Source organism: Melanotaenia boesemani, chromosome 7 (genome assembly GCF_017639745.1).
Source record: "Melanotaenia boesemani isolate fMelBoe1 chromosome 7, fMelBoe1.pri, whole genome shotgun sequence".
NCBI lineage: Eukaryota > Metazoa > Chordata > Actinopteri > Atheriniformes > Melanotaeniidae > Melanotaenia > Melanotaenia boesemani.
The window spans coordinates 16937777-16963116 of NC_055688.1; the positions used below are offsets into that span (position 1 = coordinate 16937777).

At 37.3% G+C, this 25340-nt stretch overlaps 1 protein-coding gene across 2 annotated transcripts in view; it reads left to right on the top strand.

The window, feature by feature from the left end:
- The window catches only part of slit3 (slit homolog 3 (Drosophila)), a 267486-nt gene that overhangs the window by 230048 nt on the left and 12098 nt on the right, over positions 1-25340 (top strand). For both annotated transcript variants that reach the window (XM_041989715.1, XM_041989716.1), the window contains 10 exons: positions 2484-2555; positions 2652-2734; positions 2848-2928; positions 3676-3800; positions 11742-11839; positions 15160-15299; positions 17831-17924; positions 19682-19819; positions 20398-20638; positions 22792-22922. In XM_041989715.1, coding sequence (XP_041845649.1) covers positions 2484-2555; positions 2652-2734; positions 2848-2928; positions 3676-3800; positions 11742-11839; positions 15160-15299; positions 17831-17924; positions 19682-19819; positions 20398-20638; positions 22792-22922 — 1203 coding nt within the window. The remainder of the gene's footprint in view (positions 1-2483; positions 2556-2651; positions 2735-2847; positions 2929-3675; positions 3801-11741; positions 11840-15159; positions 15300-17830; positions 17925-19681; positions 19820-20397; positions 20639-22791; positions 22923-25340) is intronic.

Here is a 25340-nt window from a genome sequence, read left to right on the forward strand (position 1 = left end):
AGATGCGTATTAAATCCATAGGTAAATAGCACAATTAGCAGGTTGAATACTAATGCAGTTTAGATTTTACACCATTTTAGTGTTATGCTTGTTTTGATGATCAATTCTTTTCTGACTCATCCCATATTCAACGTACAAGTTACTCAACAATTTAGAACCACATAGTTGATTATCCTTGTAAATCTTTGCTTGATTAGAATTAAAACTTTAAATTCTGATTGAGAGCTATATTGAATTAATCTGTGGTAAAGAGTAACTTAACTTGGTAAAAAGTTGTATTAAATCTGACTATATTTAAAAGATGAAAGCATTAACATGGTGCTTAAAGGGACAGTGTATAAGGATTACTGATATCTAGTGCTAAAGATGCAATGACTTCAGATGCTAAGCACAGTTATGAATGGACAGTGGCCTTCAGTGGCCAAAATTCTTCTAGACCACAACATATTTTCATCTGTAAGTAGATCCAGTGGCCTCAGGTGCAGCCATGACTGCGCTACAGGTAACTGCTTAGAAATTATTTACATGTTTAGACAGTTCTTCTATGTCTCTTTTAAGGCATTGCTTATGGCAAACACAGCTCAAGCATTTACCAAACAAAGCCGGTACTACAGGGTTCCCATTTCACACAGACTTGTTTTTCCGTTCAGAGAAACCATAATAAAAATAGTGGCACAAATATGGCAGCTGTTATAATGTTATTTTAGTAAAGTGATTAGATACAAATAGAAACACGGTTTTTTGTAATTGACCTTTGAATCTTGTTACATGCTGCATCTTTAAGGTCACTATTTAGTATTACTACAAACGTTGGGTTATGTAGGTAAATATAAAAATGTAGGCTACGTGGTTTCTAATGCGTACCCCTGAGATTTACGGACTATCACAAAATGATAGAGCTGATGGGATTTCTCTGTTGAAGAAGTAACAGTTAAGTTCAACATATCAAAGACAACAGCAGGGACTGCAGCACTATTTGATTGATCACTCTCTGGGCTTTTTTTTTAAAGAAGATCACGGTCACAACAAAGCTTTGGCAACCATTTTTTTGTGCAGAGCCAAACATGTCCGTATGTCACCCTCTGAGATGGCAGCTTTGGCCTTTTTCTCTACAAATTGACTGTATCTCTTGCAAGACTTTCACCTTGCAGAAGTTTACTGATGACTTTCTTTCCTTCTTTCTTCCGTTCATTTTAGTTGATGTTGCCATGGGGACTGATCCCTCTCTGCCCCCACATAGCAACTGGTTGCCAGGCAGTCATCACTGTCACTTCCTCATTACCCACAACCCCCTCTGGGCCAGTCTATGCAGGGGCTGTTAGACCACCATCTATACATGCACAAACACATACACAAACTCTTACAGGCATTAAGAACTCGCACAAGCACATATTTCTGAGGACAGAAAGCACATTCAGATCTGTGTATGAACATTTGCATGCACTCTGGTAAAGGTTGACCTTAATGCACACACTGAATTATGCGCTCACACTCACAAACACACAAACTCAGTTTTCCAATAGTGGTGATTTGATAGCTGTCCCCTGCCACATCCCTTCGCTCTAATGGAATGTGAACTTGTATCCAGCAGGCAACACGCTCAAATGGATAGACTCAAGAGACGCATACATACACACACACACATCCACTGCACTGTGGCTCCTCTGCGACAAAAGTTTTAGAATCATAAACACACACATCTGCACAATCAAGCATGTGAGCTTAAATCCCACAGCACAAACCAGAAATGCACACCAACAAACATCTCAGCTTTCAGTTCATGTGACACAAAGTTTTCACACACATATGCATGTGCATGCATCCACACACTCCACTGTCTGCTAGATCACCATATGAGACAGTTTATATTTCATTCAGAGACCAAAACAAGCTATTCCCAATAACAATGAAAATAAGCTATTGGGTTATTTTATGATATTCTTTTAAAAATAATGTACATTTTTACATTATAGAAAAGGGGAAATATGTGTCTGCAGCAAGGAACCACAAATAAATGTAAATAATTTAGTATGCAGCTGGTGAGGTTTACACTGGTGTGTTAGTTGCTCCAAACTGAGTGTTAAGCAGCTGGAGACATTGCTTTGTCTCCAGCATTGGCGTGATGGATAAAATGCAGTAGGTTTATCACGCTCCTTACTGTAAACCTCAAATGCAGCTTTGAAATCTGGACCTTACTAAAATTCAGCAACTGTGACAGTAGCTGCGTTTACATAGCTTTATTAGTAAGAGTAAACTTGAAGTGTTAGCCATTTAAAGAGTGTTTGTAAGAAGTAACAAATGAAAAAGCCTGTTCTACATGTCTCTAATGGTTGCAAAAAGCTTTATTATACACAAACAGAAGTATTTGATTAAATTAACTACATAAAACCCCAGTGGGTCAAAAAGTGACTTTTTGAAATGTTCATCAATGTCAGTGTTGTGATTGCAATTTGTTTTTAACTTGTTTTTTTCTTCCTTTTCAGGACTCTCCATGGTAATGACCTGTCAACTATCCCTGAAGGAGCTTTCAGCCATCTCACTTCTCTTTCCCACCTGTACGTGCAGCCCAATCATTGTTTATCTGTACCTAATGTTTGCAAACCATGAGCAAAATATGAGCAAATTTCTCTTTTTCTTCTAATTGTGCACAGGGCTCTTGGTGCCAACCCTTTGTACTGTAACTGTGACCTACGCTGGCTCTCTCAGTGGGTCAAAGCTGGCTTTAAAGAACCAGGTAAGAAATCAGTGTGTTATTCAAGAACCTATTAGGAAAATTTGGTGTCAGTCTTTACAAAAGTCTGTTACTCCCTATGAGAGAAATGGAAGATAAAACAAATGTGGTTTTAGGCATTGCTCGTTGTACTGGGCCTCCAGACATGGCTGACAGACTGCTGCTCACCACGCCTCTCAACAGGTTTCAGTGTAAAGGTAAGGACAATCCTCTTCTTTCTATCTGTTCCTTCTGTTGTGTTTCCTTAATATGAGCTCATACTACATACATGTTCGTCTTAAACTGCTTTTGCACTCACTTAATCCCTGAATTCAGATAAAATCTTTTCAGTCTCATGTTAAATTCAAGCGATTTTGTTGGGTAATGGGATGGATCTTTGTTGCTAGTGATTTTAACTTTGACATTGTTGTCTTTTTATGGTGCACTTAACACAATAATGTCATTTGGACTTATTTTCTTATCTGGATGTCAAACAAACAAGTCAGGAAAAACATTTTGCCTCATTAATTCATTAATTGATTAAATTTATTTCCATAGAGATTAATAGAAACAGTGCATTCAGGAGATGCGGGCCTCTAGCATCACCTGCTACACAAAGAATAAAACTCTTAAACCTAATAAGTTAAAGTAAGATTATAAGCTGTGCTGTTGCTTCAGATGCTAAGAGCAAACTTTTAATCATACCGAATCTCTCTTCCTTCTTGCACCTGCATGCCGTGGCCTCTGAAACAAATCACATTCATTGCTCTCCTAAGCACTCCCGCTTTCACTCCAACAAAGACTTTTCTTTTTACATGGTGCTTTGAATTACTTATGGGAGCGCTTTTAGCTCAGTGTGACTGAATATGAATATCTGCCTTTGACACTTTCCTTTGCCCTCCTTCTGTTATCCTATCTCCTCCTCCCATTTTTCCCCTTTTTTGTGCTTGTTTTATAATACATAGGTCCCGTGGATATCAGCCTGATGTCAAAGTGCGCCCCCTGCTTGGCAGCCCCCTGCCAGAACAACGGCACCTGTGTGCCTGATGCTGCGGGATCCTACCACTGCACCTGTCCATATGGATTCAAGGTGAGACGGCATCCAAAACTCAATCTAGCCAACAAGAATGAATGAATGGATGAATACATAAATTGATTTATGAAAGGATCATGCCTTAACACTGGCAACCATTCCAACCCAGATTGCACACCTTGTCAGTGATTAAGTAGTTTTTTTTTTTTTTTTTGTAGATGTTGTGAAATGTATTTGTTTGTTGTTTTTTTTTTTAAATAATTTACAATTTTCTCTAAACAGACTACACTGTTTTGTTTACTGGGTATTAGCAACTGAAAAAAACTTCATCCAGCAACGACGCTATTGCCGTGTGGTCCCAGTTCTTTCTGTATTATACATTTTTGAATGCAGTCCAGCAGGCTTGGAAGAAGCAAAAGATTTCAGTTGTTTTGAATCAGTGGTTTGTGTGAAAGGTGTCCTAGATGGACAGACATGCTCCATAAGCCAGTGGTATTAGCAGCTTTATCAGGCTTAACTTCAACCCCGTATGCATAATGTATCTACCTGTCCATCAACAGAAAGATGATGACTGCAGCTGTCTGAACTGGAAGTACTGACTGATCAAGGCTGTTAAACTTTTCATTTTATATATTTTCATATTCCAGCAAGGGCTCTGCTAAAAGTGCACTTAAAATAGTAAGTTGAATTAAGTGTGAGGAAGTAAATATGGGTATGTGCACTTCAGTCAGGGTACTTTTAACATTATGCCTCTGGAAATATGGTTGAGGTGTTAGCATGATACATCTTAACTATAAGCTGTTCATAAATGATGGGCATAGCCTCTTTTTTGCATTGTGGAAACTTCATAGCAAATTTCCGTGCATTGCTTGAAAAGTAAAATCTGGTATTTGGTGTATACAACAGATTAATCACTATATATCCACAGACAGTCCGGTATATTCTTAAAAGTAAATTGAAGGGTCTGTAATACCATATTGCATTCTATATGTTAAATAAATTAGTAACAGTGAGAAGTATCACATGAGATGTCTAAATAATCATAATACTGCATAAAATGTGTTTATATTAGTGCTGGGCAACGATTATAATTTTTTAATCGTGATTAATCGCATGACATGCTGCGATTAATCGCGATTAATCGCATCGTTACGCGCAAAATGTCTCTTTACTTTAAAAAAAAGGCCTACAGCTATAAAAAGAAAATGCAGTAAGTTTTGGTTTACAAACACTACATCAGGGGTCTCCAACCTGCAACTCTGGAGCTGCAAGTGTTTCTCTGGACCTTCCACAATGCCTCTAAATATGTGGCTAAAATATTTTTTTTAAATCTATCTTTCTTATCATTAGGTTGGAAACCATGGACTTTTTTTTCCTTTCTTTTACATCATTTTCCACAAATATCTACATTCCTTAGCAGAAAGTCTGTCTATCCTCTTTTTTTTATAAAGGTTTTATGTTTTTCTTTATTTTAAAACCTTAAAATGGAAATGAAAATGTGGTTCTTCAAAAATAATAAACACCCTATGGTGGCTCTTCATTAAAAATACATATTAACTTGCCTTTTTGAAAAGTCTCGTAACATTTGTGTCTCTAAAGGAGTTTTATTTAGCTGGCTGAGTCGTTTGATTAAAAAAATTAACAGCGTTAATTAAGCATTGCGTTAACGCACGATTAACGTGTTAACGTGCCCAGCACTAGTTTATATATAAATATTCATAATATTGCTCAAGAAATTTGCAAAGAATATTAGTAATGCAGCACATTGTAGATGCTTTTTGTTAATAATTGTACTGTGTGTGATTTCAGAGCAGAGTTCACTGTGATGCTGAATTTAGAGAAGAAGCTGCTTTTTAAACTTGTACAGCTTGCTTGATGAGCCTGTAACGTTTACCTGAAGGCTTTAAGGGGTTTTGCTGTCATTACCTGTTTGTTTGTTTGTTAATTTATTTATTTATTTATTGGCAAATTATGATAAACAGGAACTATTACATCTGATGATTGATAAGTAGTTTCCATGTCAGCATGCATAGCTTCTTCAGCATCTCAGAGCCACCATTTACTCTTTTTCTCTGGTTTAAACTAAGACTGTGAAATGAGGCTTCAAAATGGGAGTCCACAAAGCAAAAGACAGTATTACGATTGGGGTTTTTGAATCTCTCGTGATTGGATTAGATTTTGATCTAAATGGCTTCAATGCAGTTATATAAAAGTTACCAATGCATCTTAATTCACCACTATAGGATTTCCTTCATTTCTTAACTTTTGAAATTTTGATACTTTTAAAACAAAGTATTTGTAATGATCTATAATTGATTTATTTCCAGTATGTTTCATCAATAAAAAAAAAGTTAAAAAGAAAGTAAGCCTGTAATGACATATTTTTAGTAAGTTAATACAGATGTTGATGTAGAAAAAATGTACTGTAACAGAGTTGTAGCAAATGTCCTCCTGTTATGCATAATTAGCAATATCATCAAGTTTGGTGAACACTGTGTCAATAAGATTTCTTTGAGATTGGACTCCAGAGTGTATCTCAGCTCCAGTAAGCAACAGACTGGAGCAGCTCTGACTGAACATGAATGCAAATCCTTGGCAGCAGAAGTTGTGACAGAGTTTGTAATTTGCTTCGCCCTTTCAGAGCTGGGATGAAGCTTTTTGACATCCCTCGCTTGATGGTCCTTTGGTTGACAGCAGCTGGGTGTTTTTCATCTTTCTCTGCTGGAAACTGTCATGCTGTTTCTCATGTTTGTCATGCTTCCAAAACACTTTAGTTCAACTTCATAGTGTCTCTATATGCTAGCTCTAAATCCAGAGTGTGCCAGATTTCTTGCTCAGCCATCTTGTGCACAATACAGACTGTTCAGACCCATCACTTCTATTTTTACAAATTCCTCTTTCTGTGTGTGTGTATATACATATATATATATATATATATATATATATATATATATATATATATATCATACGGACGGTTCACGCCTCCACGTCGTCCATTTATTTATGATAGTGGACACCTCAAAGGGCATAATCCCGCTTATACCATGGTCACTTTTGAAAGAAATAAATATTAAATCAATTAAATATACATTAATGTTGTTTCTTTTTTTTTTTGTTTTTACAGTTAAAATCGTAAGTTTTTCACAAGAAGCGGTTGAGTGGACTATTTAAAATCTCTCATTGTGAAGCGTTGCCAAGGTAACCGGCTCTGATACAGAAACTGCAGCTCGGTCGGCTGCAGTTGTGTTACGTGACACAAAGTAACATTTCAGAAGGCGGGTGCAGCTCTTACAGCTTGTGTGTGTCCAGAGGATGATGTGACATTTTGTTTCAGTCAAAGTCCACAGATTGTTTCCTAAATTGTTTTTATTGCACAGAATATTATCCACCATTCACTCTGATCATTAAATGTGTATCAAGTAAGTAAGTCTATCCTAAATCGTTTTTATACTATTATCCACCATTCCCTCTGTATTAAGGATGTAAGTAAGGTAGTCAAGACAGAAAGACAGGCGACGACCTATTTATAATTAAATGCAACATTGCTGTTGATCGTTACATTATATAAAGATACTGGCATGTCCATAGTGGCGTTTGAAGTACAGAGATTTAAAGTTTGTGGACTGTGACCACTCCTGGTTGGGATGTTGCGGGACGACAAAACGTTGCTCCATTCTCACCTCTCCTGGACTGACGGAGGCCAAAAAGCCTGTAGGCTGATTTCACAGCAATGCACTGTTACAGACATGATCTGACGTGTCTCCAGCCCAAGAGTTTCTCTTGCCACGGTTACCAACTACAGTTTAGTCAGCGCAATAATTTACAACAATAAGTCTATTTGACCGTAATTTCTTTTATAGGTGTTCATTATCACTTTTTAATGGACACCCTACAGCCAATCAGAATCGAGTATTCACCCTGACCATGGTGTATATATGTATATATATATATATATATATATATATATATATATATATATACATATGGCGTTTCGCTTCTTAATAAGAACAAAGAAGCACTAGTGAAACCCCTTACTCATTTGGTTAATCTTTCCTTTGAAAAGGGGGTATTCCCAAATGCTTGGAAACGATCAAGGGTTATACCCATATTTAAATCTGGCAACACAGATGAAACCTGTAATTATAGACCAATTAGCATTTTGCCAATCTTCTCCAAGGTGCTGGAAAAGATCGTAGCAAATCAACTAATGTCTTTTTTGCAGTTCAATAATGCGCTACATCCTCTGCAATTTAGATTCCACCCTCGCCCTCACTTTCACTCGACTGAAACTGCCAACTGCTATTTTATCAAACAGCTTAAACTAGCAATTGAAAAAAGCCAAGCGGTTTGAGCGGTCTTTTTGGATTTAAAAAGGCCTTTGATCTGCTTATTCATAATGTCCTTTTGCAGAAATTATCAAGGTTAAACATTGACGAAACAACATTACAGTGGTTTAAATCTTCATATCTGGAACAAAGACAACAATTTATCATTCATTCTCTGTACTGTTGGTCCAATACGGGTCGCAGGTAAGCTGGAGCCTATCCCAGCATTAACAGGGTACACCCTGGACAGGTCACCAGTCCATCGCAGTGTGTTATAATTAATAACGAAAAATCATCTTACCTCACACTAAATACGAGTCCCACAGGGATCTATACTTGGTCCACTTCTTTTCTCGTTATACATAAATGATTTGCCAAATATCTGTCCTGGTGCCGGTTTCCAAATTTATGCACATGATGCAGTTGTTTATGTGAGTGGTCAAAATATTGAGGCCATTACTGCTCAACTACAGCACCATCTATATGCTGTGTCAGTGTGGTTTTAAAATTCAGAGCTTACTTTAAATGTTAATAAAACTGTGTCGTTTTTTAGTTTTGTTTTTTTTTTCTTCTAGATTTCGTTCTCATGAAAAACTGCATCTGGTAATTAATGGTCAAGAAATTAAACAAGTTAAGGAAGTAAAACATTTGGGCTTGATTTTAGACTCATTTATCATTTGAAAGTCATATTAAAAAGATCATAAGAACAGCAAAGTCAAATTTGTACACCTTTCGACACATAAGGGACTGTTTATCATTCCAGGCGGCAAATGTATTCATGCATGCAATGGTTTTCTCTCACCTCAGTTACTGTATAACCTCCTGGTCACAAGCAACGAGTACAGCAACTACTCCAGTGCAAATAATTTACAACAGAGCTTCAAAAATATTGGCTAAAAAAATCCATTAGGATTCACCATTGTGAGATTTTGCAGAGGTTATATTTGCTTAATTTTGAAAATTTTATAAACGTTTGTAATCTTAAATTGATGTATAAATGTTTGCATACACAAGCAAACCAAGAGGTCCTTGGACAGCTTATAGTCCCACTAAGAGCAGTGGGGTCAATTACACAAGGAGCCTCCAATGGGAATGTGAAAGAGCCTTGGAGAAAAAAAACCCTTGGAAGGTCAGCTTTTTCTGTCAAGTTTGCTAAAGTGTGGAACTCATCAGCCAAATTGAAACAGGACCCAGATTTAGGGGCTTTTAAAAACGAACTAAAGAAGGTTTTAAACTGGGATTAAATTTGTTTGCATTTTTAAACTAAATGTATTGTTTTTGTGCATTGTAAATGTAATGTATTTGTATTATAAAAGCCCAACTAGGGACGGACATTGCGAATTAGCCTTGGCTATAAATGCTATGATGCGATACATGTTTATTGTATACACTTGTCCCTATCAAAAAAACAAATAAATAAAATAAAAATAAATAAATAAATAAAAAACAAATTATATATATATCTATTTATATATGTATGTATGTATATATATATATATATATATATATATATATATACATACTGTAAATATTGTATTTTTGATGTAGAAGTTGAATATTTTCTCTAGCCTTAGTCACAATGACTTTTTCTGTTATACTGAGTTCAGTCTAATTCTAAACCTCTTAGGTGTCTGACAGGTCTGTTTGATGCTGTATGCTTACACATTGGATTACCCTCCAGTTTTCCTTATGTGTGCACAGAGATCATTGGGTTCAAGTCTTTGAAGGAGATTTTGTGTATGTGTGCATGTGTGCTTGTATTCAGGCTTTTAAAAAGATACACTTCTGATCTTATGAGAACACACACCTCACAACCTTTGGGATTGTACAGGAGGACAAAGCCTTAGAAGTGCTTTTAATTAAAACATCACTTGCCAAGGTCACAGACTGAGAAACTGGAACTGTGTGTGGGTTTCTACATGACTGTGTCTATGTTTTTCTTCTTTTCTGTGTTGGTGTCCACTGAGATGAATTTAATTAAAATGTGTTAAGGGAATCAAATAAGTACCAGCAATGAATAAAAGTGAGAGAAAGAGGGTTAGAAAGAAAAGGACGAAAGAGAGGAGTGCCAGGAATTTAACCACAGGAGAAAGTGAGAAGGATGGATGGAGCAGGAATGAAGAGAAAAGAGGGACAAATGCAATAGAAAAGACATTGTGGAAGTAAATGAGAGAAAAAATAGCAAAAAAAAAAGGATCAGCAATGAATAGAAAACTATAGAATGAAAGAGAGCGTGAACAAAATGGAAGGAGACAAAGGAAAGGAGGGAAATAAATAATGAAGATGGATGGAGAGCACAAACCAGAATATTTTTAGCTTTGATCAGAGGAAGTCAGTGTGGTGTGGGCCAAAGGTTTCTTGGTTTGAAATTAAAACTATAGCTGCAGGGTTGGATGTGGAAGGGGGTATGTACGAGTTTGTGTACAGTAGTGCTCTGATACACAATACGGTTCTTAGTGAAAGCTGTTTATCTGGACAGCGGGCCAGATGCATCAAACTGGGTGTAATTTCTTGACAAAAGCTATAGAAATAAACATTCTCCAGGTTTATAAAGCTGTACATAGGCATATGAGCAAACTTGATTTCCACTCCCATATTTAGCTATGAATGAGTGCAAACCCTCCCCTTTTTAATTTACATCAAAATGAAACAGTACTAGCTGAAACTCCCGCTTTATCTTCTCTGGATGCATTGATAAAGTGTAATGTATACAGTTTTATATGGAAATCGTCATGAGGACAACACAGATGTAGAGTCCTGCTATCTTCTTTCAGTACATCAGAACAATCTCTACATACTAATTCTCTTGATAAAGCCTCATTAGCACTTCCAACAAAACCATGACTCCAGGCTGCCATTATTTATAGCACTCACAACTAAAAATATAGTATATTATTAGTATATTTAAAGACAGATGGTATGAAAAGGAGGCAAAAATGAGAGTGAATAACCATCACATTCAGGTTATGTTGTTGGTTAATTTATTGGTCTTTTTTCAGTATCTGCTACATCAAATCAACTTTGGTTTCTTTTTAAAATTGTGTACACATAATGTGAAGAATGTGTGAGATGCATTCATTCTATGAGCTTATTTATGAGAACAGAGTATGCATGATTTTTGTGTGTATGCATCAGACCGCATGTGTGTGTTTCCAGTATTTGTGCTGCTGTCATCTTTTTGTGGTGTGAAAGAAAAATAGTAAGAATTAAACAATATTGTGCAGTTGCTTACTAAGCAGGTACTCTTCAAACATTTCTTTCCACTAAGTTCAAAACCAGTTTGTTAAATTAAACGGTCATTATCTTAACTTAAGGCAGTGGAGGAAAAGTTCTGCTTTGTTTCACTTTTTTGCATTTCTATATTAAAACAAAACAAAAAGCATATATGGTCAGGTTTGATGTAGAGTGTAATTTTCTAAACAGTTCTGGTCACTGTTTCAAAGAGCCTGATTAATCACATGTGAATAACTTTATGGCTGCTTTGCTCAGGGAGCTTTGAAAGATTTTCTGCTTTGCGTGTAACTGTTAGGAGGAGGACCATGTTTAAAGCAGTCGAGTAATGTAAGAAAAATCACAGATGGAAGCAGTATTTGTTTGAATAGTATTAGAAGAGAAATGTGGTATATACAGATGTGAATCTCTTTGCCTGACCTTGTCCTCTTCTGTCTTTCAGGGTCAAAACTGTGAAATACCCATTAATGCCTGTATTAGCTTCCCTTGCCTAAATGGAGGAACCTGCCACATTCAGCCTGGCCATGAAGACCAATTTAGGTACATCAGTGTTTTGTTTGTATCACATTGGTGTGTGTGTGAAAGCATAATTCTTAATTCTTACATGTGGATGTCTGAGAGGAATAAAACCAGGGTCTCTTTAAAGAAAAACTTTTATGGTCTTTTCAGTAATGGGTCAAATCTGATTTTCTTTTCTCCTGCTGTTTCTATTACTCCAAGACATTTTTAGAACTTCACCCTGTATTCTCATCTAAAGGGAAAATGAACTTTGCTTGGCTCACAGAAATATACACAGTGTGACTGGAGTGGACAGTCTAGCTTCACTAAACAATGCATTACCCAAGATAACATCTTACTTTCTTCAACCTCATCGTGTGTTTTCCTGCTTCTGTGTGTGTTATGTTTGCTGGCGGGGAGGGGGAAGGGGGTAGGGGGCATTTTTAAAGGGCGATACTTTATTCAGGCCTAAGTTCAGTAAAAAATTTCTGCTACCATTTTAATTTAATTTTAAGATTTCATAAAAATGAAAGGGAGCCTTTTATAGTACAGTTTTCTGATTAGCTAAAGCTGTCTCATTACACAAGAGTTTATTACAGAATATCTGTACTGGACCATGACTCTTTCTCTATTTAATCAATGTGTTCATGTTCTAAACCCATGCACGTAATCTTTCCTTTCGCTTATGTTCACATAAGGAGAACATATGGCCAATACTAGCCGCTTTTCCGGAATGTCTCTGTTTTATATTCACACAGTTTTAGACGTTCACACCTGGGAGCTGCCCAACATAATCACAGTGTTTGACTCCCGACTGCAGAGCAGCTCCACCACAGACATCAGGGGTCAAGAGCCTCTGAGTGGCAGTTGTTGAGGGAGTGGAGACTCATTCACTTTCCTTACCAACTTCCCTCAGTTCATCCAGGATTTTAGACATGTTTCTTACCTCTGTCTCAGAAAACTCTAAAATGTTTTGTTGAATTGTTTAACATAAATCGTGGCAATGACATAAAATATTTAACATTGTGTTTTACCGCCAATCATCTCATATTTAATCCCGTACGGATTACAAAACCACAACAAAAGTGTTGAGGTTACATTTATAAAAAAAAACAAAATATAAGTTGGAAGCAGACCCCAAACAGAAAGCAACCAAAATGGTCAACAAATATTTATAATTGGGATGAATTAAAACAGACCATATGTAGACTTTTTAATATGGTGCATTGCTAACAAAATAGTTTTTCTGCCATTAAATTGAACCACACCACATCTGGCATATTTATTTTATTCCTTAAAGGTCTCAGAGGAGCCAAAGAGACAGCCTTTCTAAAGAAAAAAAATAAAGATAAAATTCAGTCTCCCTGTTTATGACTGCCTATATGTATTATGTGTGCATGTCTGCACGGGTTTGCGTGATTGTGCCTGTCTAGACAATCAGTGTCATTCCAGAGTCTCCCTTTGTCTAAGGTTTCTGACAAACAGCAGCTATAATTGAAAGAATTGTCATTAATATCTTTCTACCAGATCTGCATCCCCCTTCAACCCTCTTAACAAGGCCTTTGCCCTTTGAAAAGCTTTGATACGAGTTTGGCCTTTTACATGTTAGAGTGGTAACGCTATTATAGGTCTCTTTACCCTTTACTGGTCTTGCCTTGATGGTAATACCAATACAGGTAGATACCGCTGTGAGAGACCAGGCCAAGAGGGAGATATCCCAAAGGAGGGCAAAAGCAGGACCCTTTGACATTTGAACATGTTATGCAATCAGCTGGCGACACTTAATAAATCCAATTAGATTGGCTCATAGCAGGAGCCCATTTGTCAAGCTATATAATTTAAATGTCAGGACAGGGATTTGATTGGTGGAACTGTGATCCCTGACCTTGTCAGTCCCAGCGGTGCTCTTTGTTTCTCAGGTAAACATTTCATTTTTCTTTTTCTCCCTGCAAATATTTTGCTTGTTTTCAATCTGTGTCCCTTCATCCTGTCATATTTTTTTATTCATTCCTTTTTAAGTAGCTAAAGATTTTTTAAAAATCTGCGTAAAACTGTACATTTTTATTAGATAAAGAGTAGAATTAGGTATCTGGTTGAATTTACAAACTGAGCACCAAGTATTTCTACTGCATCAAATTTTAGGGTCACATTGTTGTGCATCAGCAACCAGACAACAGTTGGTTGCTTCTGTGATTATTGTCTTGAATGTCATAAAAGTTGAAATTATGAAACACCCTAGGCCCAACAATGTTGCATGTATCTCAGGCACACAGAAATGTTTTTTGTGGTCATTTAGCCCCCTTGAGGTCAACACGGCTGGATGTGAATCCAAACTGGGGCAGACCGGGTGGTGTAACTGACTATCATTTGTGTGGGAGGGCAGAACAAACAAGATAAGTGCTGGCGTGAGAAAAAGTCTGTGAGGCAGCAAAGCCTGATTAGAAAAGTCTGAGTAAAAAATAAATAAATAAATAAAAAATAAAAATTACACTACCATACAAATTTTTGGGTACAAGCAAGAACAAATAATACTGTCTGTGTGGGTCGATGACTTCCAATTAGTTGTGTTGAAGGCAATTAACAATCTGGGTGTTTTCAATGCAAAAATCTTTGCATTGAATATTTCAATTAACCTCAGTAATACTGTCATAGTATAACAGACAGGGCATGAATACACCTTTGGGTGTGAGGGGATCATTTCACCATAATCTTCTGTTAAAAGCAGTCTTCCTGTTTGGTATCTGTTACCAAAAGTTAACCAGACTGACATGCAAAGGTGAGAAAGCTGGAAGAGATTAAGAGCTGCTGACAAAAGGGGGCAGGTGTGACACAGAAAAAGAGACAAGACTGTGATGATTTCTTTTGTAGGAATTTAGGTGGGCAGCATTCAGTCTACTTTATTTATTTATTTTCTTTTTACTCACGCAAAACACCCACACATTCTGTAGCCATTTTGTTATAAAAGTTTAGATTGGCTAGAGATAACATAGATGAATACACTGCATTTTAAAACAGATGTTTCATGCTCTCTAAATCTTGTGCATATTGTTGGGTTTATAGTGTGCTGCAGGGAGAGTTAAAACTTTGATAATCTTTAACTTTGTTAATTACAGCTATAAAAGGAGGCATGAAATGGTGTCCACTAAATATAGATATTCTATCACTCCAGTGGTGTGTAAGGACTTACATAGTGCAAAGGATAAAGCTTCAATATTAGTAAAGCTATATATTAAAGGACAATTTAAGTCAAAGTTGAGTAAACTATTATGTTTCATGTGTACAAGTCTGTGCTAAAGGAGTGTGTGGTCAGATCTGCACCAAATATGATGCAATGATGCACATTTTTGTGTGTTTTTGTGCAGCTGTGTGTGTCCACCTGGTTTTGAGGGTCAGCGTTGTGAGATAAACCCTGATGACTGTGAAGACAACGATTGTGAGAACAACTCCACCTGCATCGACGGTATCAACAACTACACCTGCATCTGTCCACCCAACTACACAGGTAGAAAACACAACACACATTATCTGTTTCTATACTGAAATATTCCTGAAACCCTCAGTCCTTTCCCCTGAGACACCACATGGGTCACCAAGTCTCCACACACACACTCACATACAGAATCTTATTTTCCACTTCACTGGATGGTAAGTTAGTAATAGGACAGCTTCTCTGCAGTGACCTGAAACTGTTCCTGCAGGAGGTTTAAAGAGCAATCACACAGGAGCGAAGGAGAATGAGAGTAACAGTGAAATTGCAAAGAGGGACTGTGTTCGGGGGGAAAGGAAAAGTACACAGAGGAAAGGAAAGGGCAATGATGGGGTTGACAAAGGCCAGAAGCAGTAAAAGAGAGAAATATACCCGACTTGGAGAAGTCCAACAAGTAGAAGCTAAACTGCTGACTGGGAAATCAAGTTTTTCTGTCTGCGCCTGTATCCTCTAAGACACACACACCAAGTCCCTTCAAACACTGGACCTCAGTCAATATACACAAACACACTCACCAGCAGACACACACACCAGTCATTAACATTGCTGGCATTGACGATCTTCGCCTGCCAGTCACTTTACCACATACAGCTGTTGCACATACACACACACACACACAGCTGGCTCCTTTGGCTCTGAACCTCAAGTGAGCTCAGTGAACCACAGCATAATCATCAGGTGTCACATTAAGAGGACAGTCCTTCACTTCTCCAAACTCAGCATCCGGGAAAGTCACATCATATTTATTTCACAGGGATTTAATACCTCAAGACCTTTTAAATACCTGATTTAGGGTTTCTACAAAGTTTTCAATAAGTTAAATGTCAGGTTGTCTGTTAGATTATGTGAAAGATATCGTGTGTCCAACTTCAAAACTGGAAGGAGCCCATTAAGACTGATTTACTGTAAACTTTAAAATCTCAAATCTTTTAAAGGTATAGTTAGGTTTACAAATTAATCAAGAAAAGTTTCATTGGCATAGATGTTTTGAGTTGTCGTTGAATTTCCAGACATTGCAACAAGTAGTTTTCTTCATATTTGTTGCACTGGGCCAGAGGAGGATAAATTATTGGTTTATTTTCTGACACAGCAGAGGGAAAAGCTGATTTTGGATTTAGTGTTTGAACATTACAAAAACAAGAAAAGAAGGAAAACAATCTAGGAAATAACTTTAGGTGGAAATTTTGGTGTGTGTAGACGCTAATAACTCAGAGTATGAAGATAAAACTCCTTTTTTTTGTTGTTTTTTTTTTAAATGAAATAGCTTTTTAAGGATTTAAAAACAAAGAAGCTTATAAGCATGAAATTTGGCAGGTAGAATTTGCTAGTTTTTCCTTTTTTTTCTAACATTTTATGTGTAAATGTGTTAATATGCCTTCACTACATCTGATTGCATCAGAAAAACTCTATTATGATAAAAATGAAAGATGAAGATGAAGAAGAAGAAATTAAAAAGATGATGGTGTTAATGATGCCAAAAATTCTCAGAGTTGCCAGTGCTTGAATAAACACTGTCTTTCTTTGTGCTGCGTTAACACCAAGTTTTCTTGATTAATCTGTTGTGTTGCTTAATGACACAAGTCACTGGGGACACAGAGGACACTAATCCTGCTTTACACACTGTCCTCACAGTGAGGGGGACTTTCAAGGCCACAGGATAAATCAAGTGTTTATCTTCATATTTAAAGCGGTCTCATTTGCCTTTGATAGTTTTCACAGGTATTACAGGTGATTTGGTAAATGCTGGAATTTTGTTGCATCTGAAGTGTAAAATTGTCTCTTTGTGGAGGGAAATTTACTCTCAGCTCAAAGAATTTCAGATGAGTATAAAGTGTAGCTCAAAACAACATGACTTAAAGGAGGCTGATGGAGACAGACAGGGTGGGAGTGAAGCAGCAGGATTAGATTAAAGCAGAGAGCGATGGAAATGTGCTTGACCTTTCTCTACCCCCCAGCCACCCCCCCACCCTCCTTCCTATGTCCAACTTTAGCTACCATTTTACACACAGTTAACCCTTCTCACCTCTTAAGCATGTAAGTGCATGTATGTACATCTTGAAACAGCCACCACTGTTACACAGCTGATTAACCAACCTCTCCATCAACTCTGAGAAAAAGCTGATAGCTCTGTTTTCTGTGTGATGAGCAGATGTGAGGTTTTAAATGTGATATACACACACATATAAATGATCTTTTTCCAACCCTTGTTCTCTATTTTACTTTCCTTCTTTTTCTTACTGTCATTTATGGATAACAAGGAGTCTATGTGAAAAGGTTAGTTCCTCCCAGTCTTTTTTAATCTTCTGTTTTTCTGCCTGTGTTTCATTTCCAGTAACCCACACACACACACACAAAACCCGCCCACCCACCCTACACTGTCAGATACACACACACAGACACACTTTCTAAGACTGAAAAATTCAAATATCTGTGCTTTCATGGTGCTACAATTTGTATAAAACAGAAACAAATCCCAAATTCAGCTGTTTATTCAAACTGCAGTATAACTAGAAAATGAATTAAATATGTTCTCTCTTTGTCACCAGGTGATCTGTGTGAAGAGGTGGTTGACCCCTGTCTCAGTGGTTTTGACCCCTGTCAGCATGACTCCAAGTGTATCCATGTTGGTCGCAGTTACAGGTGAGCAAATATTTCAGCCAAGATCGATATTCAAAATGGTGGAAGGGTCAAATCACTCTGAAGGTGATAGGAGAAGTGAGGTCAGAAAGTTGAAAACTTTTTGCCAAAAGGTCAAATATTACTGCCCTCTAACAAATCCACAATGTGCAGTCTGAGAGAGAAAAGGTATATGTAATATTTTCTCAGATACAATCCTGTTGCTGTGGCCACACTTTTTTAAAGGTACTGTGTATGTGCTATACATATGTCATGTATAAAAAGGTGGATTCACTTAGTTTAAATCAGTACGTTTAGATTTTAAAGCCAGTAAAAACATAAATCTTATATTTTCATCCCAAACGTCATGCTTTTTGGGTTTTAACCTTGAGACTACATTATCATAAACCGTGTCACGAGGCATTATATAAAGTATTATATTTTCAGACTGGAAGCAAGTGTTGGCTTTGAAAGAGAGACATTTTAGATTTTTTTTTTCATGGACCTTACTGTACCTTTTCACAGTAATCTATGTTTACTTGCACGGTTTTCCTTTCAAATGAGGTGCATTTGTAGCAAACGGTGTTTCGGGGCTCACTGAGGGTTAAAGTACTGGAAATTTTTAATGAAACAGTTTACTCTTTTTCTGGTTGCATTCCAGCACAGATAGAAATGCTGAAGGGATGTAAAGCCCAGCCAGACTAAATCAAACTTAGTTTTTGCACTGCTAGCAAAACATGGACAAATTTGTTAAAGAACCAATGGGCAAACAGTGACCAACCAAAAAAAAAAAATAAATAAATAAATAAAAATAATAAAAATAAAGAAGAAAACATAATATCTTGCATATCTTGCCCTAGGCTTGACCAGGTAATGGTCAATGATGGGTAATGAAGCTAAACAAGTTATAACACTACTTCTGGACTTCTCATCCTGAACACAAAGCCTGTTTACTTTAGAAATAAACTACTGTCATGTGTACAGAGTGAATATACAGCGCCTGTCGCATTGAAAGCTCAACTCACATGAAGTAGTTTGTAGAGTTTCCTGGTTTAAAATGCCTCACTATAGTACAGGAATTGTTAATTAACTCAGCACTTTTTTCAGTAGCTACTGTTGTAAAGTGCTTTATAAATTTAAATAAAGTTGGCTTGGCTTGAATCCTTCTGCCACTGACATGGTTTTAACTATATTTAACTAAATAGCAGCCAATAAACTGAAGACTATTTTGTGGCACGTTTCTTCGTACGTTTCTTTGTAAGCATCCGTGTGCATGTGGTAGAGGGATCAGGGATCAGGGAACCTTGACATTATTTTTGATAGAAAGGCGGCCCGGCAGAAAAAGTTTGGGAACCTGCCATGAGCCAATATGTTTGGTACATTTTGTTAATACTACGTGGAAGTAGTATTTTGAATTAGTATTTTCCTACCATCCACGAAAAGGTAATCCAACACAAGTGCCAGAAGCTGCAGTTTGTTTGGATGTCACTTCTAGTTGCACAACCTCAAGACCTCAATGGTCACATGACACTTTTAGAAGGACAGGTAACAAATGTCAGGGCTGCACAGACCCTTTTTTGTATCTTCAAGATGTACCCATTCCTGATTGATCTTTCCTATGTAGAACTTGTGTTATCGGTATAAACTTAGCTTTGCTGCTCAGAAATATGTTTACTTACTGAACACACTGTAACAAGGACCAACGTGTCAACTCTTTGTAAAGTAAACCATGTGTAATCACGAGGAAGACTAATTCCATCCATATTTCCCTGTCATTCTAGGTGCGAGTGTTTACCAGGCTATGTGGGCCAACACTGTGAGCAGGACTATAATGACTGTTTGGAGAATAAATGTCAACATGGTGCAGAGTGTGTGGATGCTGTCAACGGCTATACCTGCATCTGTAAAGAGGGTTTCAGGTGAGAGGCATGGAAACAGCTCAGACGCAAACACAGTCAAGCACTGCAGGGCCAGACTGGGAGGAAAATGCAGATGGCACTTCATAATCAGACACTTGACTGTCTCGACCTACTGAGTTCATGTGTGTGTCTTTGTGTGAGTGTGTGTGTGCAGCAGATGCAGCACCATGTGGTTAATTATAGCAGAGACTGTTGGCGAGAGTGAAACAAATTCATCACAAGGGACAGAAATGGAAAAATGGAGAGAGAAAGTCATGCGTTTGCTGGAAACAAATAGAAAAAGGGCAAAGGCATGAGAAAAACTATTGTATGGACCAAATTTTCAGAAAGTTTCACAGATATAAAAGATCCAGAGGGGAGCAGGTGGATGTTCTGAGTCTGTGTACAGTGTCACGCTGATAAAGTATGTCCATTTTATTAGGAATATTTCCATCTTCATCAATCCAGTGTTCTTATGGAACGCACTGAGACAAATTACAGTTCAAGCATTTAACTTATCAGCAGATACAAGCACAACAAATCACCCAATTACAGCTTTATGAATAAGTTATCCTCTGTTTAATCTTCTCCTCCCTCAGCGGGCTCTTCTGTGAGAACCCACCGCCGATGATCTTGCTGCAGACCAGCCCCTGCGACCAGTCTGACTGCCAGAATGGTGCCCAGTGCCTGGTGGTTGCCGGGGAGCCCATCTGCCGCTGCATGCCTGGTTTCTATGGCAATAAATGTGGCAAGATGTCCACTGTTCACTTCCAGGGTCACAACGGGTACGTGGAGCTGCCAGGCACCAAGCTCCGTTCGACTGCGCATATTTCATTACAGGTAGGTTAACCTTTGACCTCTGTCCATGCACGTGTTCAAAGAATTCAGGTCCATGTTGTGGACTTTCGCAGAAACATTTTCAGTGTGTCTCCTGTACTTCATCAATATTTGGAAGTACAAATAACATGTTGTGAAGCGCTCATTAAAAAGCAAAGCTGGGCAGCCTAAAATGTTATGCTACCTATGCCCACAAAGCTACGCTAATGTGTGCTACACCCTTTGTTTCCATGGCTTACTGAGCACGCCACACATGCTCATTCAAACAAATACCCCCTGTACACCTGAGAGTTAGAGCTCAGTGGAGACATAATATCTTCCGTTTGGAAAAGAGAGTGTAACCAGAGAAACAATATCAGGAGAGTAGTCTAATTGAAATTCACCACCTGTTTGAATCCATATGAGCTTTTGTGCATGTATGCGCTTTTGCCAGGAGCTTTCAATGTCAATGCCAAGGCTGTTACAACTCCACCAAGAGACCCTGACTCAGAGGAAAGAGAGAGAAAATGAAAAAGAAAGGATTAAAGGGTCACAACACTTCATAAATCACACTATGCTTCTCTCTTTCTCTTAAACTTTGCTCATTTCTCTCAGTTGCATCTCACACACCTCTTTCACCTCCTTTTTCTTCTGCTTTTACTCTCTCTTTGCTCTTACATCTCTCCCTCCATTTCTCCTCTCAGCCTGCTGGTTTCTCTTTTTCCGGCAGCTTGTTAGCAGGTGTTGACTTGGCTATGCTCCATTGACGCCAGAGTGTTAAGTGCTTGGCCCCGTGGCCCCATTTCCACTTGCTAGTTAGTTAGCGCTTAGCAGAGCACCCGAGCAAGTGTGACATGTCAAGTGTGTCTGCGAAGAGTATTCGATTTACCTCCTTTAGACACGTGTGTGTGTGCAGTAGAATTTCTGTTTTTTGTTTTTGTTTAAATTCAGGACATACCGTGTTTAATAAAAGTCTTTTTTTAATTATTATTTTGATGAAGATTTTGACACATACACTTATCAATCACAAAATTCAGACCAATGACAGGTGAAGTGAATCATGTTATGGTGCAGTATTCTAGTCTTGAGTCCTAACAATGTTTTCATTTATTTATTTTTTTTGTTTTACTTGTCTCTAGCCTTATATGCCCCTAAAAGACACACATTGATTTGGCTTGGTGACTACCGTTGATTCTGGTTCACATCAGTTTGACCCTCCATTTGGACTCTGCTCTTTCCAGACTGGATAAGTCATGATCTGGATATACCTCTGTGCATCGTTTCTCACAGCTCCCTCAAGTAGACATCCCTATTTTTTGTGTTTTGGAATTATATTTAATTGAATTAAACAACAAGAAACATACTTTATTAATCCCAGAGGATATTTTTGCTACCACTTGGGGGCAGTAATCAGAAATATGTGGCGCAGTCTGAGCTGTTAGCTGCTCTCAGTTGTGTGAGGACGGTTGTTGGTGCTTTAGGTTTGGTCTCCTAACAAAAACAGAATATAAATTGAACAAATTCACTTGATGCATAACATCAACTCCAAAGGTTCAGCTTTATTAGGTTTAGCTCTATTCATTTACAAGATGTCTTATATATTTTGTTGTGCAGTAGAAAAACTTTTTAAGAGAACAAAAAATAGGTTGACCAGACTTCCACACTACCCTGATCCCAATTAAATCACGGATGCAAAAATTGAACTCAATGATGCCAGTTCCACGGAGATCCCACCCTGCAACCCAGCGCACCTTTCCTGTGGCAAACCCTTAGTCAGCCCAGAGTCCACAAGCTTGGTGGACATATAAAATATTAAGTAGGTTGTTTTGAATGTTGTAGCTGATTGTTGTGGATACATTCTGAAAGCTGCCCCCACACCGAATAATTTTCATCCCGTTTCTTCTTTCTCTTGCCATTTGTGCTGAAACAGTGACCATCCCTACAGTTTTAGTACACGCCACTACTTTTAGTATTATGTTTTTGTTTTTCTGATTTATTTAATAACAGTTGTCATTCACAGCTGTTATTGGACCGTTCTTTGTACTTTGTATAGCATTTTTGACCATCTTGTTATTTTATATAATCATGAATAAATTCGATTTGATTACAATAGGTTCCTGATCAATTATCACTTGTTTTTATTATCTTTCAATGTGTTTTCTTTTGTGTGTGTCTAGGTGGCTACAGATAAAGACAATGGTATTTTGCTGTACAAGGAGGACCATGACCCCATTGCGCTGGAACTTTATCAAGGACATATACGGCTCATTTATGATATCGCCAACTACCCACCAACCACTGTGTACAGGTAAGCCAGGCATGAGAGTGAAAAATACTCTGTTCAAATTATATAATTAGAAATAAATTATTTTTTCTCATGTTAAGTAAGTTGACTTTATCATCATTTTTTAAACCATTTTTAGCTGGAAAATGTTATAAGTCACATTTAAAAGTTCACCAACGTCCTTAACTCATGGCAAACTCTTTTAATATGCATTCATCATGACTATTTATTTTTTTTTCCAAGTAAATTATAGTTAAATTGTGCAAAAATATTCAGTTGCTGCGAAGGTTCAAGGTAGTTCAGTGCCCTTAAAAAATAAAGCTGCACATACAAATGCCCACTCACAGATACAGTAAATCGATTCAAGAAGTGTGTGGAAACCCAATTCTAACTACAGCACACACCTTCAGCATAGATCACACAAATAAACAGTCATTTATGGACTGAAAGAAGCAGATTTCCATAGAAAAAAATTCAAGATTGAAATGTAACAAGGGTTCAAAGCAGAGCAAAGATGATTTAGATACAAGAAGAGTTTGTGCGTATGGTACACGTATGCCAACAGCCAACGTTGCAAAGCATCCAAGGACTTTTCAGTAGAGGCTAATTTGGCCACACAGATGCTTTATTTAATCTTTGTGTCTTTTTGTCTCACACACACAGACACACACTCAGTAACAGATCCCTATCAGAGACTTTACTTCTATAAACAAACATTAACAAAGAAAAATTCCTTTACAATCCTGACTAAACAGTCCCATCTCTGGGTTAAACACTCTTGAACAGTGGATACAAAAGTTATTCAGGGTAAACCCCTAGATATCATATAATAAATGACATTCGCAGTTTTGTAGAATTGGATATGTCTTGGTAAACTGTAGACATCACCAAGGTAATCCAGGAGAAGAACATAATGTTTTCAGTAGTTTCTTATTGGAAAAAAATCTATACAATAAAACAAAACTCACACTTTCTAACAACAGAGAAAATGGTTATTACAAAGTCCATCAGTATTCATGACATAAACATAAAAAAGCCATCAGTCCTAACCTGGAATACCAAGCTGTTTTATTAAAAGCCCCTGTACTATAATGTCAACAGTCTTTTAATATAAACCCTGCAAAGAATGATGTTCAAGTATTATAAACCATAAGTCAGTAGTAAGCTTCAGAAGCATGTACATTACAAGACTTTATTTGTAATTTCACCCTTAACTCTGAGCCAAACTTCTCTTACTGCATAATTTGAAAAATGCTGCAAAAGTGGCAGAGTGGAACAGTCATGTTTTTATTATAAAGAGCTCAAGAACTTTAATAAGCAAAAGCTGCTATGAAGAAAGAGCCAAGCTTTAACAAAACAATACACATTCACAGTTCAAAGGTTTGTTGTGTGGTTATAATGTGATCCATTTCTGTTTCTCTGAGTCAAGAAAACAGACTGAAAGGCGAATCAAATGATCTAAAACGACTAAAAGAGAAGAATGCTAGAGATAAAGGACTGAGTGGTTTTGTCATAAAGTAGAGATGGACACATGTCTATGTTTGTCTGCTGTTGATTGGCTCCTGTTGTCTGTGTCTCTTAACCATGTATGTAGAATGAAGAAAGAGATGTGAGAGGGAAGTTTAATGCAAAACTAAATGCAAGCATAGACAAGTGAATGTTGCATGTGCAACAAATACTGTATTCAAACTTCTTGATGACATGCAACATCATCATGTGTCACTGCCAGTAAATCATCACAACATCATTTGAACAAGCACCAAAAGCCACAACCACAGTTGGTTTAATAATAGGCCCTAGATTCACTGAGGGGAAACATGACATGCATCTACTTCATACCACTTCATCTCCATGTGTCTCATTTTTAGTCATTACACCAAAATATGAAAGGAAATCTGACAGTGTTTCATCAGTATTCAAAATGCTTTTCAGCTACCTGTGAAGGATCACACCATTCAGGGAGACAAATCTTAGTGGAACTGTAAGAAGTGAGGAGAGAGGAAAGCTGAAGAGAAACTAGGAGAAATAAGCTCTTTATTTTTTTCCATTCTTATTGCAATATCCATTGTTTTTACATTTTTGCTTAGGGGTTTTGTTCTCCTCGTTTCTTTGGTGTATTTGGATTTTAAGAATGTTAGTCAGCCAGATCCTAAAAGGTTATATTTTATGATTAAGACTTTACATCTTTTTACGAATCTTGTAAATACGAAGACGGATTTAAGACACTGTTTACTACGTAAAGGGCAACATATTGTCGCTGCATCAGTTGTTTCAAATATAACTCATTTAAAACCGTGTTTTATTGGTATGTATAGCTTTAGCATTTTTAATAGAAATTATCCACCCACAGCAACTAGCACATGGGTTTTAAACTCTGACTTAGGCTGACAGCACTGCTATCCTTTTTGTGTAACAGTTAGATATAATAAACCGCCCATGTTC